At 44.9% G+C, this 20,333-nt stretch overlaps 1 protein-coding gene across 1 annotated transcript; it reads right to left on the minus strand.

Annotated features, from left to right (window-relative positions):
- Positions 1–1,369: 1,369 nt before the first annotated feature.
- On the minus strand, positions 1,370–20,092 carry si:dkey-43p13.5 (paired mesoderm homeobox protein 1). Its single transcript, XM_052021398.1, has 3 exons — positions 19,849–20,092; positions 9,264–9,421; positions 1,370–1,786 (listed from the first exon to the last, which is right to left on the minus strand). The coding sequence occupies exons 1-3, from the start codon at positions 20,090–20,092 to the stop codon at positions 1,370–1,372; spliced, it is 819 nt and encodes a 272-aa protein (XP_051877358.1).
- Between the last annotated feature and the right edge of the window lie 241 nt (positions 20,093–20,333).

Below are 20,333 nucleotides of genomic sequence, written 5' to 3' on the forward strand. Positions count from 1 at the left end.
CATGTGACAATAATAAACCAATTTTTCAATTTAACTCATCACTGAGAAACGACACTGCTGGAAGTATGAAATTTCAACAGAAATAGAGAACAGAGAGAAGAACAGTTCAAATCAATGACCTTTCATAGGATGAACTCACATCAGAGATGAAAGATCATTTACCTGAAGCAGCAAATGAAAATTTAAAAAAACTGCAAATGCCATGAAACTGAAACAAAATCAGAAAATGCTGGAAAAACTCAGTAGGTCAAGCAGTATCTGTGAAAAAGAAATAGTCAATGTTTCAGGTTTGCAACCCTTAATTCTGTTTCTGTCTCCACAGATGCTCCCTAACTTGTTGAGTACTTCCAGAATTCTATGTTGCTATTATTAGGGTGAGTATGGGGTTTGGGGAGGAATACGGAAGATCCCACGACTATTAAAATTAAACCTTCACCCTTCAGGAGTAACTTGAGAACATACTTTGTAATACAAGAAACCAAGAGTTCTCTGCTCCAAAGCTTTGGATTCCAGTGTGGGTCCATTGGGACCTTCAAGATCAAGATTAACAGATTTTTATTTGGTAAGAGATATAGAGTAAAGGGAGGTAAATGGATGAGTTACAGAGTGCCATGATCACTGGAACAGCACTGAGGGGCTGAATGGTCTCCTTCTGTTTCTTTGTGATTTAAGCTATTTTAAAAGTATTAAAGGAATTGTTAAACAGGGTGACCCTGGAGCCAATGCATGGGGTCCATTAGATGGTGCTGTTCCCTCAGAATGAATTAGTCTGCTGGGAGGTTGAGAATGATTGGCACAAAAATCGGCTCCTGTCTTTAGCACATCACCATAGTCTCTTTTAGTCTAATGTGACATAGTTTTACATCTATGTATAATGCGTTGAATGCTCTCCACAAAAGCAGTGTTTGTCATAATATCATATAGTTCCATATCCATTATATGCAGTCACTTCTTAAAAAGCATATCTGCCATACCCACATCTGCTATCAGCAGGAGTGGGCGTGAAGTTGTTCAATTAAACCACAAACAATGTCCTGCGGAGGATTAAACCTGTCTCCCTCACTCAGCCCTGGTGAACTCCAGTCCCTCACCAAAGTTGTGTGGGGTCTGGCTTGCCATCTCTCTCGCTCTCCCTATGTTTTATACAGTTCCCTTGTGAGCTAATATCCTCTCTGGGTGTTATACAGTCACTTGCTGTAATATGGTCTCTTTCTGTACAGAGCCTCCATGTACATTCTCTGACTGTGCTGGACATTCTGTGCATGATACAGTCTCTGTGTGTATTCAATGCCGCGTGTCCGTCCATTGCACAGTCGCTCTGTTGCAGGTCCCCTCTGAGAATTGTGTACAGTGTGATCTGCTCGCTCAGTTACAAACCACTGTCATTGGCATCGTCAATGGTCTCCTGAGTCTCTGGGGAGACAGGGAGCAGCTTGGCAGCCCCACAGTGTATCTCGGCCTCGTGTTCCCTTGCCTTTGCTCGGAGTGTGGCAATGCTGCAGCTGCGAATCTCCTCTGGACTGGGGCTGGGGCTGGAATTGTCTCTGATCCCCTGGACCACTGCCTGGAAAGGGGGAGCGACTAGGTGCTCCCCTCGTTGTACCTGGGATCCAGGCCAGGGGAAGGTGGCTTTCTCCGTCTTGTCACTGACCACATTGATATTCAGATGGTCGCCTTTCTCCTCCTCTGTACTGTTGCTTGCCTCTTGGACTCTGCTCTTCTCCGAGGATCTGCCCTGCACCTTTAACTGTCTCCTCATCTTAGCCCTGCGATTCTGGAACCAAACCTGTAGAATAAATCTGTCAGTCAATTTTCTCATTTAGATAGGTATGGAAGGAAAGCTTCCCTTACATTGTACTTAACTGCCTTACCTTACTCATGAAAGTTAAAAGAAGACTGACTCCCTAGTCAAGTGGATATAAAATAGCAATAGCTCTACTTTAAAGAGGAGCAGGGAGGTTCCCTCCTGTGTCATGCCCAATATTTATTCCTGAACCAAGGTTATTAAGAAGGCAGTTATAACCATCCTTTCAGCCTCTCTCCACAGATATGGCTGGTTTTTGTCCGTTTTTCTCTACTGTTGCAAGCAGTCAGTTTTTCTTTTAGTTCCTCCTGACAAAGACAGAGGCCATTTGGCCCATCGAGTTTATGCTGGCTCTCAGAGCAATCCCCTCAGTCCCATGCCCTCCCTCATCTCCCTGTAACCTACCTTCTCCCCATATTCCCATCACCTGCCCCAGATTCGACCTCCCACTAGGGCCAATTTACAGTGGCCAGTCAGTGAATATCTCTGTCATTAGCCTTTTAATATGGTGTAGACCCAGTTAAAGACACTGGACTATCTAGATCACCTTCTGCTATCCTTGCAGTTGAAATGATGTGTTTCCCTATCAAAGGGGCAAAGATTTAAATGTAGGGAGGCCACATCTAACCACACAATGAATGAAACCAGCTGCCATCTAGAACCTTTGCCAAGGTGTTATTCTAGTGCGATCAAATATTCCAGGTACTTGACTTTTAATCAGTCCCATTGCCCCCTCTTTCCCCTCTGGTCCAGCAAATTACTTTTCCTCAAGTGTCTATCCAATTCTCCTTTCAAAGCCCTGAGTGGCTTACTACCCACCCCCAACCCCTCTCTTGGCAAGCAGGCAGTTCCAGATGCTTGCCACTCTCTACGGTAGACATTTACCCTCATTCCCTAACCCACCCTGTGACTTCAGCCCATTACTTTGAGTCTGCATCTCCAGTCCTTGAACCATTCACTAATGGGATTAGTTCGACAATTGCCCCAATGCTTTTCTCAATCTTTCTTGGTCCAATGCCATATCACATCTACAACAAGCCTCTGCAGGACCAGTGGGAAACTGTTCAACCCATGGTGCCTTCACTACAGAACCAAAGCCACCCTAACCTCAACAGTCCAGCAGCATGCAGGTGACACTTGTGAACACATATTGATTCCAAGTCGTCTCATTCACTGAAGCATACAAGAGGATGGGCCTTACACTCAACATGCAAAACACAAGGGTCCTCCACCAACTTGCCCCCACTGTATAACACTGGCTTCTAACAATAAAGGTTCTCCTGAGAACTTCCCAGCTCTCAGGAGCCACCTCTCAAGGAAAGCAAACATCAACGATGGTCTGATATTCACCATTACCTTCAATATGCCAGCACAGCCTTTGTCTGACTGAGAAACAAGGTGTTGATGATCAAGACCTTACACCCAGCAAAAAACTCATGGTCTACTGGGCAGCAGCAATCCCTGCTATGAGGCCTGACTATCTCAAGGCACTGGAGAATCTGTGGTTCCCATATTGCCCTCATCAGTTACCTCAAGTTCCTAGAACTGGACTGGAAGCAAGTCATCTTCCATCCCAAAGGAGCAGAATCTCAGTGTCACAAGGTTGTGAATTCCAGTCCCATTCCTGGTTCTTCAGTGGGATCCAGGCTGACTGATTGGGCTACAAGGGTCTCCCACAATCACAGACTGGTAGCTTATACGATTCAGAATATTCCAAAATAATATGACTCACAATAATAAACAAGTACAAAAACTAACATCGCAGAAAATAATTGTAATTCAAAGAATATTAGAACAAGTGGCGTATGCCGAGAATGCAGTTCATCACCAAAAAGGATACAAACTAATGAAGTACATATTCTGAAACATTTAACACAGAGTAGGATACATCAGGAAGAACAGGTCATCCATCAAATGTCTCCTATCATCCTTTACTCACACACAGTCCATCACCTACAACCTTTCACCACCCTTTCTCATTTATCCCCACACTTTGACCCTCACATGTCCTTGCCCACCTCTCTGACTCACCCACCCTTTCCTTCATACAAACTTTCCCTATGCCACACAGTCACTTACATATATTTCTTGCCACACACACCTTCAACTCAATCCCTGCTCCCTTGCTCCTCTCCTTCTTGCTCGCAGCCACACAATCCCAAGTCTGGTCTTCCTCTGCCATTCTCACCCTCTGCTATATTTGAACTACCCCCTCACACACAGCCTTCCCCATGTCCACAAACTGCCTCACCAAAACTCCCTCTCCTTTGTCCATCAGTGAATTCTGCCTTATCCCTCTCCGTGACCTCAGCTCCTGGAGCTTCCCACTGCATTGCCTGTCCTCTGACGGTTGGACACTCACTCACCATCCCACACCTTACCCACTGCCTCATTCTCTCACTGGACTCCCCATCCAATCTCCCCACTATAATTAACTTTCTATTTTCTGAAATCTGATAATTATCTGCCCATTTATTACCTCTTACACTCATACACACTCACACGCACACACACGCACACACACGCACAAAACACGCACACAAAACACGCACACATGCACAAAACATTCACTCATAGTACAACACACAACACATACATACACATTTACAAAATATATAATACTTATACAATGCCACACATAACAGATACATATACACACATATGCACACAAAAACAATCATACAGGGAACACATACACAACACACATACATACAGGAAACACGCGTACAACTTTCTCCCAAGCCAAGGAAGTGACAATGGATTCAGGGTCAGGGGTGTGTTCTCCCTGCCAGATCTGGGAGATCTCATCTGTGGGAGGTGCATCCAGCTGCAGCTCCTTACAGACCGTGTTAGGGAACTGGAGCTGCAGCTGGATGACCTTTGGCTCATACGGGAGAATGAGGAGGTGATAGATAAAAGCTACAGGGAGGTAGCCACACCTAAGCTGCAAGAGGCAGGTAGCTGGGTGACTGTCAGGAGAGGGAAAGGGAATTGGCAGACAGTGCAGGGTACCCCTGTGGCCATTCCCCTCAATAACAGGTGTACCGCTTTGGATACTGTTGGGAGGGACGACCTACCAAGGGAAAGCCACAGCAGTCAGGTTGATTCTGTCTCTGTAGCTCAGAAGGGAAGGGGGGAGGAGAGGAGAGCAACAGTGACAGGGGACTCTATAGTTAGGGGAGCAGACAGGAGATTCTGTGGATGTGAAAGAGACTCCCGGATGGTATGTTGCTTCCCTGGTGCCAGGGTCAGGGATGTCTCGGAATGGGCCCACAGCATTCTAAAGGGAGAGGGTGAGCAGCCAGAAGTCATGGTACACATTGGTACCAATGACATAGATAGGAAAAAGGATGAGGTCCTGAAAAGTGAATATGGGGAACTAGGTAGGAAGCTGAAAAGCAGGATCTCAAGGGTAGTAATCTCTGGATTGCTGCCTGTGCCATGTGCCAGTGAGGGTAAGAATAGGTTGATTTGGCAGATGTATGTGTGGCTGAGAAATTGGTGCAGGTGGCAGGGTTCCAGATTTTTTGATCATTGGGATCTCTTCTGGGGAAGGTATGACCTGTACAAAAGGGACAAGTTACACCTGAACTGGAGGTGGACGAATATTCTTGCAGGCAGGTTTGCTGGAGCTGTTGCGGAAGTTTTTAAACTAGTTTGGCAGGGGGATGAGAACCAGAGTGATAGGTCAGAGGATGGGGCAGTTGGTGTACAGTTGATGCAGCGTGTAGAGAGACTGTGAGGAAGGATAGGCAGTTGATAGGGCAAAATTGCAGTCAGTTGGATGGGTTGAAGTGTGTCTATTTTAATGCAAGAAGTATCAGGAACAAGGGTGATGAACTTAAGAGCATGGGTAAGTATATGGAACTATGATGTTGTGGCCATTACAGAGACTTGGCTGTTACAAAGGCAGGAAAGGCTGCTGGATGTTCTGGGATTTAGATGTTTCAAAGGGGACAGGGAGGGAGGTAAAAGAGGTGGGGGAGTGGCATTGCTAATCAGGGACAGTGTCACAGCTGCAGAAAGGGAAGATGCCCTGGAGGGATCATCTACTGAGTAGTGTGGGTGGAAGTCAGAAACAGGAAGGGAGCAATCACTCTATTGGGAGTATTCTATAGAACACCCCCCGCCCACCCCTGCCCCCCAATAGCAATGGAGACACTGAGAAACAGATCAAGAGACAGATTTTGAAAAGGTGCAAAAATAACAGGATGATTTCAACTTTGTCAAGGGTGATTTTGTCATGGGTGAATTCAACTTCCCTGATATTGATTGGCACCTCCTTAGTGCAAAAGGTTTTAATTTGTTAGGTATGTCCAGGAATTATTCCTGACACAATATGTAGACAGGCCAACTGGAGGAGAGGCCATTCTGGATCTGGTACTGGGCAATGAGCCAGGTCAGGTGTCAGATCTCTCAGTGAGAGAGCAGTGACCACAACTCCCTGACCTTTACCCTTGCCTTGGAGAGGGATAGGAACAGGTGGTATGGGAAAGTATTTAATTGGGGGAGGGGGAATTATGCTACTAGGCAGGAACTTGGCAGTGTAAATTGGAAGCAGATGTACTCAGGAGAAAATGCACAATGGAAATGTGGAGGTTGTTTAGAGATCACTTGCATGCGGTTCTGGATAGGTTTGTCCCACTGAGGCAGGAAAAGGATGGTAGGGTGAAGGAACCATGGTTGAGGTGAGATGTGGAATATCTAGTGAAGAGGAAAAAAGGAGCTTACTTAGGTTTAGGAAGCAAGGATCAGACAAGGTAGACAGGAAAGAGCTCAAGAATGGACTTAGGAGAGCTAGATGGGGGCATGTGAAGGGCTTAGCAAGTAGGACTAAGGAAAACACCAAGGGATTCTACTTGTATATGAAGAACAGAAGGATGACTAGAGTGAAGGTAGGACCGATTAGGGATAGAGGAGGAAACATGTGCCTGGAGTTGGAGGAAGTAGGGGAGGTCCTTAATGAATACTTTGTTTCAGTATTCACCTGTGAGAGAGACCTTGACATTTGTGAGGACAGCGTAAAACAGGCTGATAAGCTAGAACATGTCGATGTTTAGAAGGAGGATGTGCTGGAACTACTGAAAAACGTTAGGATAGATGTCCCCAGGGCCGGACAGGACATATCCCAGGATATTACGGTCAGCAAGGGAAGACGTTTCAGAGCCCTTGGCGATTATCTTTGTGTCCTCACTGGCCACAGGAGTAGTATCAGATGATTGGATGGTGGCAAATCCTATTCCTTTGTTCAAGAAAGGGAGTAGGGATAACCCTGGGAAATATAGACCAGTGAGTCTTCTTCAGTGATGGGCAAATTATTGGAAAAATTTCTTAAGGACAGGATTTATGAACATTTGGAGAAGCATAGTCTGATTAGGGATAGTCAGTATGGCTTTGAGGAGGGCAGGTCATGCCTCACGAGCCTGATTGAATTCTTTGAGGATGTGACAAAACCCATTGAGGGTACAGCAGTGGATGTGGTGTAAATGGACTTTGGTAAGGCGTTTGATAAGGTTCCCTATGATAGGCTTATTCAGAAGGTAAGGAGGCATGGGATCCAGGGCAACTTGGCTGTGTGGATTCTGAATTGGCTCGCCCATAGAAGTCAGAGGGTTGTTGTAGATGGAGCGTATTCTGCTTGGAGGTCAGTGACCAGCGGTGTTCCGCAGGGATCTGTTGTGATTTTTATAAATGACTTGGATGAGGATGTGGAAGGGTGCATTAGTAAGGTTGCAGATGACACGAAGGTTGGTGGTGTTGTGGATAGTGTAGAAGGTTGTTGAGGGTTGTAACAGGACATTGATAGGATGCAAAGCTGGTCTGAGAAGTGGCAGATGGAGTTCAACCCAGAAAAGTATGAAGTGATTCACTTTGGAAGGTCGAATTTGGAAACAGAATACAGGGCTAATGGCAGGATTCTTAGCAGTGTGGAGGAACTGAGGGATCTATGTCTATAGATCTCTCAAAGTTGCCGTGCAAGTTGATAGGGTTGTTAAGAAGGCGTATGGTATGCTGGCCTTCATTCGTCAAGGGAATGAGTTCAAGCCGCAAGGTAATGTTGCAGCTCTATAAAACCCTGGTTAGACCACACTTAGAATATTGTGTTCAGTTCTGGTCACCTCATTATAGGAAGGATGTGGAAGCTTTAGAAAGAGTGCAGAGGAGATTTACCATGATGCTGCCTGGAGTGGAGAGCATGTCTTATGAGGATAGGTTGAGTGAAGGAGGATGAGAGGTGACCTGATAGAGGTGCACAAGATGATGAGGAATAGATCAAGTGGACAGTCAGAGACTTTTTCCCAGGGCGGAAATGGCTAACATGAGGGGACATAATTTTAAGGTGATTGGAGGAAAGTACAGGGGAGGGATATCAGGTTTTTTTTACAGAGTGGTGGGCGTGTGGAATGCACTTCCAGGGTGCTGGTAGAGGCAGATACATGAAGGACATTTAAGAGACTCTTAGATAGGCACATGAATGATAGAAAAATAGAGGGGTATGTGGGAGGGAATGGTTAGATTGATCATAGAGTAATTTAAAAGGTTGACACAACATTGTGGACCGAAGGGCCTGTACTGTGCTGTTATGTTCTATGTTTCTATGTTCTATGTTAATTGACCTTCATTGAAATTGTTCATTTCTAACTTGTATAAAAAAAATTGTTTTTTTAACCATTCTTGGGAACAGAAACCTTGCATAACCCAGGCCTGCCTGTGTATTTATCCCCAACCCTGTGCACTCTCATTCTGTGCAATAACCTTATATCAAACACCTTATTGACTGGTTTCTGGAAAGCCAAATACATCACATCTACTTGTTTCCCTTTATCCACCCTGTTTGTTACATTCCCAGAGAACACTAACCAATTCGTCAAACACAATTTCCCTTCCATAAAACCATGCGGACTTTGCTTAATTTTGTTATGATTTTCATTAAATGTCCTGCTGTTATCTCCTAAATAATTAATTCCAGCACTTCCCCAATGACAGAGGTCGGGCTAATTGGCCAAACGTGTGCACACACACATACACACAGGCATGCGTGCACACAAAGGCAAGTGCACACACACAGAGGCAAGCTCACACACACTGGCAAATGTACACACAGACACACGCGCAGGCAAATGCACAGAAAACACAATATACATAGATATACATGAACACAGCACACACATATATAAAACCAAAGTACACACAACACAGACAAATAAAACACAAATGCACACAGCACATGTATACACATAAACAGACGTAAAACATACATGCATAACACACACATACAGTAAACATACAATTCACACAAACACATAACCTCAGTTCACATACATATACACACACACACACAACTCAACATACATAATTTAAGCCCACATTTACAACTCGCATACACAGTGTTGACACATACAACACATACAGACACACTAACACATGCAGTGCCTCTGAACACCTGCACCAACTGTACCTGTACTCTGGCCTCGATCAGGTCCAACCTGAGTGCCAGGGCCTCTCTCATGAAGATGTCTGGATACTGTGTTGCCTTGAATGCTTTCTCCAGCTCCTCCAGCTGCCAGCTGCTGTAGTTAGCCCGTGCTCGCCGCTGCTTTACCGGCTTCGACTCATCTGCACAGGGAGATCGACAAAAGGCTTCTGTCCACACCCTCGGACTGTGCTGACACATCTTTACAACCCACTAACAAAGCATGCTCAATGTGGCAGATATTCCATACAGAGCAGTTGCCATAAAGAGCCAAGTCTGCTGTTCTTGCTGCTGGTTTAGCTGTGAGTAACACCACACACACACGGATACTGCCAATGCTGCCAGGGGAATGTTTTGGACATGGAGATGGTTTAACAACAAAGGTAGCATGTCTGACAATACAGGTAACCTCTGGTACCTCACTGAAGTGTCAGCTGCATTAGATATAAAATGCACCCTTAAATAAAATAAGAGTTAGAAACCCACTCCAGCTACAAGCACTATACACACAGTGCAATGGCAGCCCCTCATTGCATCTCCTAACCCAAATCTGCCTTCACTAAAGCCAATGGGATTGAATGCCAGTAGGGAAGCTGCAGCTACAAGTGCATTGAGACCATGTGTCCAAGAGTGAAACTGTATCCCCAGGACACTTCCAGGGAGATGATGAAACAGACAGGACAAGAAAAAAAAACATCTTTAAAAAGAAGCAGAAAATAAAACAGAAAACAATTAAAGCAAGCAGTGAGAAATCATAGATTTCTATAAATTTAGGGCGGAGAAGAAGGACATTTGGCCAATCATGTCAATTCCAGCCAAAAACTGGTTAATCCCACTTCCCCCACCCTCAGCTCCTAGTCCTGAAGGTCATGGCTCTTCAAGTGCTCATTCTGGTACTTGTAAGTGTGCTGTTGTTCTTCTGTGTCCACCAGCTTCCATCATGCTATTTACTACACTGACCTAATTTAGGTGCCAACAGCAAACTTTAGTTGAAATTGTTGATATGTCCATGTTAAGCAAGGGACTTAGCACTGAATCCAACAGCTCATTTTCATGTTCCAGTCACTAATTCATCCATCAACCAGTATTCTGCTTTCTGCGACAAATCCAATTTTGGATCCAACTTGTCATTTTTTTTTCTTCTTGAATCCTATGAAACTTTTCTTTTCTCATGTCTGTCAGCTGGGACCTTGTCAAAAGCTTCCCCAAAGTCCATCTAGACTAGACCTAGTTGGGATTCTGTCCTGACCTCTGGAGTTTGCATGTTCTGCTCCGGGTGCTCCAATTTCCACCCATATCCCAAAGACATGCTATTTGAAAGATTAGTTAAGTTAGTCCTAGTGTAGGTGAGAGGCAGGAGAATCAGGGTGGGAGTTGATGGGCATGTGTGAGAGAACGGGTTACAGGGAAATAAATAAATTACCCCTCAGTGTAGGTGAATGGCAAAAATCATTAAAGGGTAATTGATGGCCATGTGTGTGTGTGTGTGAGAGAGAGAGAGAGAGAGAGAGAGAGAGAGAGAGAGGTGGGGGGGGGAGAGAGAGACAGAGAGTTGCAGGGATACAAGGGAATAAGGAGAGGGTGTAAAGAACTAATAGGATTAATAGGATTGTTCTCTGGGGCTGGCATGCATCTGATGGGCAGATCAGCCTCTGCCATTATTGTTGTAAGATATAAGAAGATAAATGTGCTTGCCTCAACAACCTGCTTATTACTTTGTTAAATAAAACCCTGTCAGATTTAAATAGGTTTAAAGGACATAAATAAAGGTAAAGGTGAAGATAAAGTACCCTAAATATAAATTAATTGTGAACCATATAACACAACTCAAATTAGATGTAAAACGGCTTTAACTATCAAACAAGCTAAAAGCTAACCCAACATTACCAAATATAAATTATGAAACAGAAAAAATACACAGAGAGAGTTATAAATAAAATTTAGACAAATAAAGAAAATGATAAGGAAACAAAAAAAAGCTGAAACATTGAAGATGTGAAATATTAATTGCATAAAAGAATAACAATCAAAATATAAAACAGTTAAAACACAGATATCAAAACATAAAACTGATCAAACAGTTGGACTGAGAAAGTGGATATAAAGCAGACGCAATTATGAAGTATGAAGTTGGTGGTACACATAGGGAAATATATTTTATACATTGAACAATAAATTAAACATAGATTTAAAAATATCCTTAAACAGATAAAACACAAAATAAACTAACAGACAGAAAAATTAAACTAAATTAGTCTGACAAATTGCAAAGTATGCAGAACAAGCAATAAATATAAACAGATAACGGAGAACAAAATTAAAATACTGTATAAAGCATGCAGCCAAGTAAACCACATAAACAGAACATAATTAAAAGCTGAAGTGCAGTACTAGGACAGAGTGAATGTATGAAACTTAAAACAGACAACCAGTAGAGTATCCTTCACAATTTCCACCAGCTTAAAGAAGATTCCACCAGCAGACAGATATTTCACATGGCTCTCCTCTTTCAGCATTTCAAAGGGAGTGTTCCCTTCATGAGTCCCTGGTCCGCACTCCTGTCCCCACCAAACACTCCCTGTCTTGTGGTGCTTTCCCATGAAACAACAGGAGAGGCAACACCTGTCCTTTCACCTCTTCCCTTCCCACCATCCAGGGACCCAAACAGTCTTTTCAGGTGAAGCTGTGATTCACCGGCACTTCTTCCAATCTAGTGTACTGCATTCAGTGTTTACAATGTGGTCTCCTCTACATTGGAGAAACTAGAAACAGATTGGATCATCACTTTGTGGAATACCTGCTTTCAGTCCACAGGGGTGACGCTGAGCTTGTTGCCAACCACTTTAATTCTCCATCCCACTCCCATTCTGACTCATCTGGCTGTGGCAATCTGCACTGTTACAACTACACCCAACACAAACTTGAGGAAGAACACCACTTCTTACATGTGGGCAGTTTGCTGCCTTCCAGACTCAATATCGAATTCTCCAGATTTAGGTAACTCACTCTTTCTTTACGTCTATCTGTCTGTCAATTCTGCCTGACATCCATCTGTGATCTTGGCTCGATTTTCTCTATCCATTAATACAGTCTGACTTGCTGGGTATGTCCCACAGCTTTCCTAAATAGAACACATAACACTGACAAAGTAGCATAATCTGCCTCTATCTGCCACACTAACCAATTTAGTCCCATCCTGTCACAGATATTCCCTTTGTCCTATCCATTCCTCCCCATCGTCTCTGCAACAGAAAACTAAATTATTTTCTTCCTTTCCGAGTTCTGACAAAGGATCTCAGATCTGAAATGTTAACTTTGTTTCTTTTTTCACAGGTGCTGCCTGACTTGCTGAGTATTTCCAGCATTTTCTGATTTTACCTCAGGTTTCTAGCATCTGCAGCTTTCTGCGTAAGTAGCTTCAGCATAAGAAATAAAAGTCAAAATATAGCAAACACACAAAGCAAAAGTAATTCAGAAAGCAGGGCAAACATATTGGATAAAATGAAATTATAGAGCATAGAGTAAAAATATATCAATATATCAAAGATGTGTTGCAACCAAAATATAAAGCAAAAAATACGGAGCAAATAAATATGTAGAAAATTAAAAGCACAAAAGAATTAAACCTTTAAATTAGGAAAGCACATGTTTTAAATACAGTAGAAAAAACATTAATACAGAATGATCAAAAAGCAAAATATAATTCATATAACAGTCATCAAGCCACAAGACAAACAATAGCATAAAATTAAAAGAAATACGGAACATAAAATATGATAAAATACCAAACTTATGTATTGTATAAATTAGTTACAAAAGAATGATCAAAATAATGTAAAACTGATAAAGTGGAGAATAAAGTCGGCTGCACAAAATAAGAAATAAAAATATAGTAGATGCCTGCATGAAATATAATAAGTTCTGTGCAAGAAATAAACATGCAGAGCAGTAAATAAAATCTAAAGTGAACTGAAGAGATAGAAGGACATAAAATATACAGAGAAAGAAGTATATTACAGGCTGATAAAGGATGATACATCCAATAAAATGTGCAGTAGACCAAATGAACATAAAGAGAAGAAAACATGAGGCAACCAACACATGAAGCATCAAATAAACTTTCAAACATATAAACTCACTAAAAGAAATAAATGCAAAAAAGTCCAGGTGCTGGATATCTGACAAAAACAAAAGGAGAAAATGCTGGAAACACTCAGCAGGTCAGGCAGCATCTGTGGAGAGAGAAACAGAGTTAATGCTTCGGGTCAAAGCACCTGAGAAGGGTTATCAATCCAAAATGTTAACTCTGTTTCTTTCTTCACAGATGCTACCTGACCTATTCCAGAAATTTCTGACTTTATTACAAGAAATAAAAGCACTTATAACATACTCTTTAGCAGAAATTAAATTGATCAAAGAGAAAAAGCACTGGAAACAAAATATAAAACATATTTTAAAGAAAAACTGTTAATAAAATGTAAAGTGCAAAGATAGGATACACAATAGATGAGATAAGATGCAAAAAGGTGAAAAATGAGCATAAAATGCGCATCAAAAATGAGTAAAGCACACCATAATACATATTACAGACTATACAGGTCATATAATGAAAGACAAAGCCTATAGAGTGAATACACAACTGATAAAACATATGTAACAAATATAAAACTGACGAGGCAGGAAATGAAATACAAATCAGAGAAAACAAATGAAATGAAAGAGAAAACAAGAAATAAAATATAAAAGAAAATGAAACAGGCACCAAGAGATTAATCTACACTGCTTAACCCAGTCACAGCAAGTATTTATTTGGCTAGTAATGCACAACACACAACAGCAGATGGAAAGCCCATTTATTACCTGCCCAATTTTATTTTCCATTGAAGCCAAAGGAAAAGAACATCAGGCAGGGTATAAAGTTCTAATGAAAAGTTGTCGACCTGAAACGTTATGGAAATGGATTTGAAATGGTACAAAATGCTATCAGTAGTCATTAGCAGAAAGTAGCTCACAGCGAATGAGTCACTAGTTCTCATAACTTCCACACCTATCATAATTCCTGGGTAATAGAAGTCCATAAAGCTCTGGGGGAACTGGTGTCTGCAGACAATAAACCAAGACTCTCCTATAAAACCATCCTCCGCTCTTTTCTCACTCCACTCACTGTTTACTCCCCTTAGTATTCGCACACCTCTTCATTCATGCACTTTGGATTCACTCTACTCACTATTCAATCAACAATCTGTACTCCCTTTCTTCCCTCTTGTCCTGCCCACTGCTCACACCCTGTTCTGCTCACCCCATTCTCTGCCACTCTAATCTCCAAGCCCATTCCATCTGCTCACACCACTCTCCATTCACTAAACTCTGGTCACTCCATTCTCTCAGCTTTCTACCCTGTCTCTATCACTCTATTTACATGCCCACTCTGTTCACCCCTTTTAGTGTTCAGTCCCCTCTTTGTTCGTTCTTCTCTCTGTTTACTCCAGTCTGTTCACCGTGCTCTCTCCTCAACCCATGCTCTGTTTACTCCACTTCTGATTGCTCCACTCTTTCTTTCATTCCATCCTCCGTAACTTTCTGCTATCTACTCTCTTTTTGTTTGTTCCACTCTATTCTCACTCAACTCTGCATTCGCTTGACTCCCACCACTCCACTCTCCTATCATTTTGTTTCTGTTCACCCCACATTGTTCACTCTCTTTCTATCCGATGTATTCTCTGCTGAATTTGTTCTCTGTTGTCTTCCTCCCTGTACACTTCTATCTGTGCACTTCACTCTCTGTGCACTCCAACGTCTCTTCATTCCCTTTTCATCTGATCTGCTCTTTGTTCACGATGCACTCAGTTCACACGCTTCCTGTTACCTCTTTTCTGTACCCTGCCTTTCTATCCACTGATAGAACATAGAACAGCACAGGAACAGGCCCTTCAGCCCACAATGTCTGTGCCAAACATGATGCCAAATTAAACTAAATCTCTTCTGCCTGTACATGATCCATACTCCCTGCCTATCTACATAGAACAGTACAGCACTGGACAGGCCATTCGGCCCACAATGTTATGCCGATCTTGATGCCAATATATACCAGATGTCCTCTTCCTGTGCATCATCCATATCCCTCCATTCCTTTCATATTCATGTGTCTATCTAAAAGCCTCTTAAACTCCACCAAACTGCCTGCTTCCACTACTATGCCTGGTAACTCATTTCAAGCACCTACCATTCTCTGTGTAAAAAAAACTGCCCCTCACGTTGCTTTTAAACTTCCCCCCGGTAACCTTAAAAGCATGTCCTCTGGTGTTTGACATTTCTCTCCTGGGGAGGAGATTCCGACTGTCTACCCTGTCTATGCCTCTCATAATTTTAAAAACCTCTATCAGGTCTCCCCTCAGCCTCCACTGCTCAAGGGAGAACGAGCCAAGTTTGTCCAACCTTTCCTTATAGCTCATACCCTCTAATCCAGGCAGCATCCTGGTGAACCTCTTCTGCAGCCTTTCCACAGTGTCCACATCCTTCCTATAATGGGGCGACCAGAACTACATACAACACTACAAGCGCGGCCTAACCAAAGTTATGTTTTCATTTGTGCTCACATCACTCCACCCTCTCTTTAGTTCACCTCACCCTCAACTCAATACATTCTTTCATATCAATCTATTTTCTTCAGCATCCTCTTTTCTCCATTTTTGTTCCCTCCTCTCTCTGGTCACACCAAGTTCTGCGCACTAAACTCTCTTCATCCACCATCTAGTTCCTGCCTTTGTCTTCACTCTCTTTGCACCATGCCCTGTTCACTCCTTGTTCTGTTCCCTTTAACTCCACAGGATTCATTCTCTTTCTGCTCACTTCACTCTCTGTTCAATCCACATTATGTTCACTGCTCTGTCTTCACTCGGTACTCAGTTCACTCACTCTGAATTCACTCTGCTCTCCATTCGATCCGCTCTCTATTCACCCATTTAGCCTGCTCTTTGCTCATTCTCTCCTTGTTCCGTTTGCTCTTCACTCTGTTCACTCCCTCTTTGCTCTCTACGTTCACTGTTCACATCCCTCTCTACACTCCCGTCTGCCCACTCCCTTTCCTGCACATTAACCTCTGCTCCCTCCATTCACTGTTCTTCCCCTTCTGCTCATTCCATTCAATGTTCACTTCCCTCTCTTCACTCCCCTCTTGCTCGCCCCACTCACTGTTCACTCCCTCTCTCTTCACTTCCCACTCTGTTCACTTCACTCTCTGTTCACTACTTTTACTGTCACTCCCTTTAAGATCAGTCCCTTCCCTACTGACATCCATCTCTAATCACTCTCCTCTCTGGTCGATTCCCCCATACTCACTCCCCTCTCTCTCCCTCCAGTCACTGTTCACTCCCATCCCTGCTCCTCCACTTCATGTCTGCTCACACTACTTAACCTTCATTCCTGTCTGTACTCACTCCTCACTGTTCACTCCTCTCTCCATTCTTCCCTTCTCTGCTCACTCCGTGCACTGCTCGCACTCTCCTGCTCACTCCATCTGTTTCCACGTTCCTCCTCCTGTTCACTGCCCCCTTCCTGCTCATTCACTCCTCTACCCAGGCCACCCTCCATTCACTCCCCCACTCCCTCCCCTTTCTCTTCGCTGCTCTTTCTGCTCACTCCTCTCCCCCCATTCACCCTCTGCTCACTCCACTTCCTGTTCACTCCATTTCCTGTTCTGATCCCTCTCTAATCAGTCCTCTCAAGTCAATCCCCTCCCTACTCACTCCCCCTACACTCAATCACTCCTCTGTTCACTCCCAGTTCTCTCAAACCCCTCCCCACCCTGTCCCTATCTGTCCGCTCCACTTTGCTCCTTCCCCTCTCCATTTGCCACCTCCCTGCTCCCCTCTCTGTTCACTTCCCTGTCTGCTCTCACTGCACTGTGTTCACTCCCTTCCCTAGTCACTCCCCCCTCTGCTCACTCCCCCTCCGATCACAGTTCACTCCCTTCACTGCTCACAACTCACCATTTGCTCTCCCCTCTGCTCCCGCCCATGTCTGTTCACCCATCCCTGCCCTGCCCTGCCCTGTCCTCTGCTCCTGCCCGTGTCTGTTCATCCGTCCCTGCCCTGCCCTGCCCTGTCCTCTGCTCCTGCCTGTGTCTGTTCACCCATCCCTGCCCTGCCCTGCCCTATCCTCTGCTCCTGCCCGTGTCTGTTCATCCATCCCTGCCCTGCCCTGCCCTGTCCTCTGCTCCCGCCCGTGTCTGTTCATCCATCCCTGCCCTGCCCTGTCCTCTGCTCCCGCCCGTGTCTGTTCATCCGTCCCTGCCCTGCCCTGCCCTGTCCTCTGCTCCTGCCCGTGTCTGTTCATCCGTCCCTGCCCTGTCCTCTTTCTCTCTCCTCTCTCTTCACTCTACACACTATTTACTCTCCTCTCTGCTCACCCGTCCCTCTGCTCACCCCTCCCTCTGCTCACCCCCCCTTCTGCTCACCCCTCCCTCTGCTCACCCCTCCCTCTGCTCACCCCCCCTTCTGCTCACCCCTCCCTCTGCTCACCCCCCTCTCTACATTTCCACTCACTGTTTGTTCCCCACTCTGTTTAATGTTCACTCTGGTCACTCCCATCTCTGTCCGCTCCCCTCCGCTCACTCCCATTCCTGCTCATTGCCCTCTCTACTCACTCCACTCACTGTGCATTCCCTCCCTGCTCAATCCTCTCTCTGCCCTCCTTTCTGTTCCCTTCCCTCTCCATTCACTCCATTCACTGTTCACACCCTCTCCCCTCTCCCCCCACTCTCCTCTCTCCCCTTCCCTCTCATATTCCTTTCTGCTCACCACTCACTGTTCACTCCCCCTCTGCTCTCTGGCCTCATTATTCACCCAACTCTCCACTCTGCTCAACCCCTTTCTCCTCAGTCCCCTCTCTGTTCACCCCCCTTTCTGCTCATTCCAATCCCTGCTCACTCCACATGCTGTTCACAGCCTTCTTCTCACTCACTGTTCATGCCTTCTGCTCCCTCTCCCTCTGCTCACTCCCCTCACTTGATTCCTTCCCTGTGCTCTGACACGGGTCACTCTTTATTTTCCTCTTCTCCCTCTTTTCACATCTCTCAGTTCCTCTCTCCTTTGTTCCTTTTCTCTCTGTGCTCCATTTTTCCCCATCTCATTCCTTCCCTCCCTTTGTCCTTCAGTTCCACACTGCGCGGCCTGGACCACTGACCTTACTATATCCTCACGCCTGCTCAGCGTGGTTCCTCCACCCTTTGCCTCTGGCCGGTGACGTCTTTTTGTTGTCTGATCCCTTAACATCCCTGCTCTACAATTCCCTCGCTTTCACACACACGTTCCCACTCCAGGCACCGCCGTGCTCTCTCCTCACCAACCCACACTCGCATCCCATCTCCCTCACTCACCTCACAATCTCTTTACCCACCTTGCTCTCTTAAAGTTCATCTGCACATACTTACATGCTCTCTCTCTCTCACAGATACAAACACACACACACACACACACACACACATGCACACATTTACACATATGCACACATTGGCATATTCACTCACACACATATTCAAACACACTCGTGTATGCACACCACTCACAAACTCACATTTAAACACTCACACAATGCACACACAGATACACAGTCATACACATGCACACACAGACATGTACACAGACATACACACACACTCACGTACACACACACACACACACTCACATACATTCACACACTCACACATGCACACTCACACACGCACACACAAACACACACACACATTCCCATCCCTCCACCACACCCCTCAATTAGACATTTCATTCAAACCTCACATACACGTGCATTCTCTCCATCTCTCACATGTACACAGACCACTCTCTCATTCAAAGTGTATTCAGGCATATGGACCGAGCCAGGTAAATAAACTTGTCCCATACTTGAGGAACTGCATTGTCTGCTATTTTCATGTTCTCCGCCCTCTCTCATTCTCTCACTTACTCACTCACACACACTTTCCAATCCTTCCACTCATTCTCTCAAGCACAAATTCCTGGTTTTTCACAATGCGTCCCTCTCAACTGAACACAATCAAAATGTTCCCTGATACACTTTCTCTCTCCCTGTAACATTCATACAGTCTCCCTCTCTAACACACACGTTCCTGCTTTCTAACACTCAGGCTCCTCTCACCCTCCCTAACACTCTCTGACACTCACTCACTCTAACGATCTCTCTCCAACTCTCACACACTCCTAAATCCTCTAAAACCTAGTCTCCCTCTCTCTCTAACAGACACACTTCTCTCTAACAGACACACTTCTCTCTAACACACCCCCCACACTATCTTTAATACTCACACTCTCTCCAACACTAACACTCAGAAATCTGTCTCCTACACTCACTCTTACACTCTCTCCAACACTCTCGCTAACACTCTAAAGCACTCACACATTCTTTAAGACTCCCTCTTCCACTAACACACACACAAACTCTCTCTAAAACGCATACGCTAACTCTAATACACCCATACTACAAGTCTCTCTAACACTCTCTCTGTTTCTAACGCTCGCTCTCTCTCCTTCCATCACTCACACACTCCCTCTCTTACCGGGGTAGTCTGTGAGGCCGGCCAGTCCTGCCGCCTGTGTGGCGAGCAGAAGCGCTTGCTTGCAGGGGTCGGGCGGCACACAGCTCTGGAGCAGACCGTAGCTGAAGATGGGAGCGGGGGGCAGGAGGACGTTCGACAGCGGAGAAGAGGCAACTCGGGTCGGGAAAACGGGACAGATGTGCCCTGCGTGCTGGGAGAAGATCCCGACTGGAATCCGGGGCAGCGAGTGTCCGGGGCGGAACATGCTGGAGCTGCGACTGCGCTTCACCTGTCCAAGGTGTGTGTGAGAGAGAGAGGGCGGCGGGACTGAAATTCACCTGCAACTAACTTCAGGGGGAGAACTCCCTCTGGTACACGTCATGCCGAGAATCCGCGGCTCCCGCACACTTCAAAGCAGTCTTCAATCAGCTGAGAGGCTTGGGTTTCTCTGTCAATAGCGCCAGCTCCATCTCCAGTCTTTGCAGAGACCCAGGCGAGCGCCCCTC

The sequence above is a fragment of the Pristis pectinata genome, chromosome 8 (genome assembly GCF_009764475.1).
Source record: "Pristis pectinata isolate sPriPec2 chromosome 8, sPriPec2.1.pri, whole genome shotgun sequence".
Lineage (NCBI taxonomy): Eukaryota > Metazoa > Chordata > Chondrichthyes > Rhinopristiformes > Pristidae > Pristis > Pristis pectinata.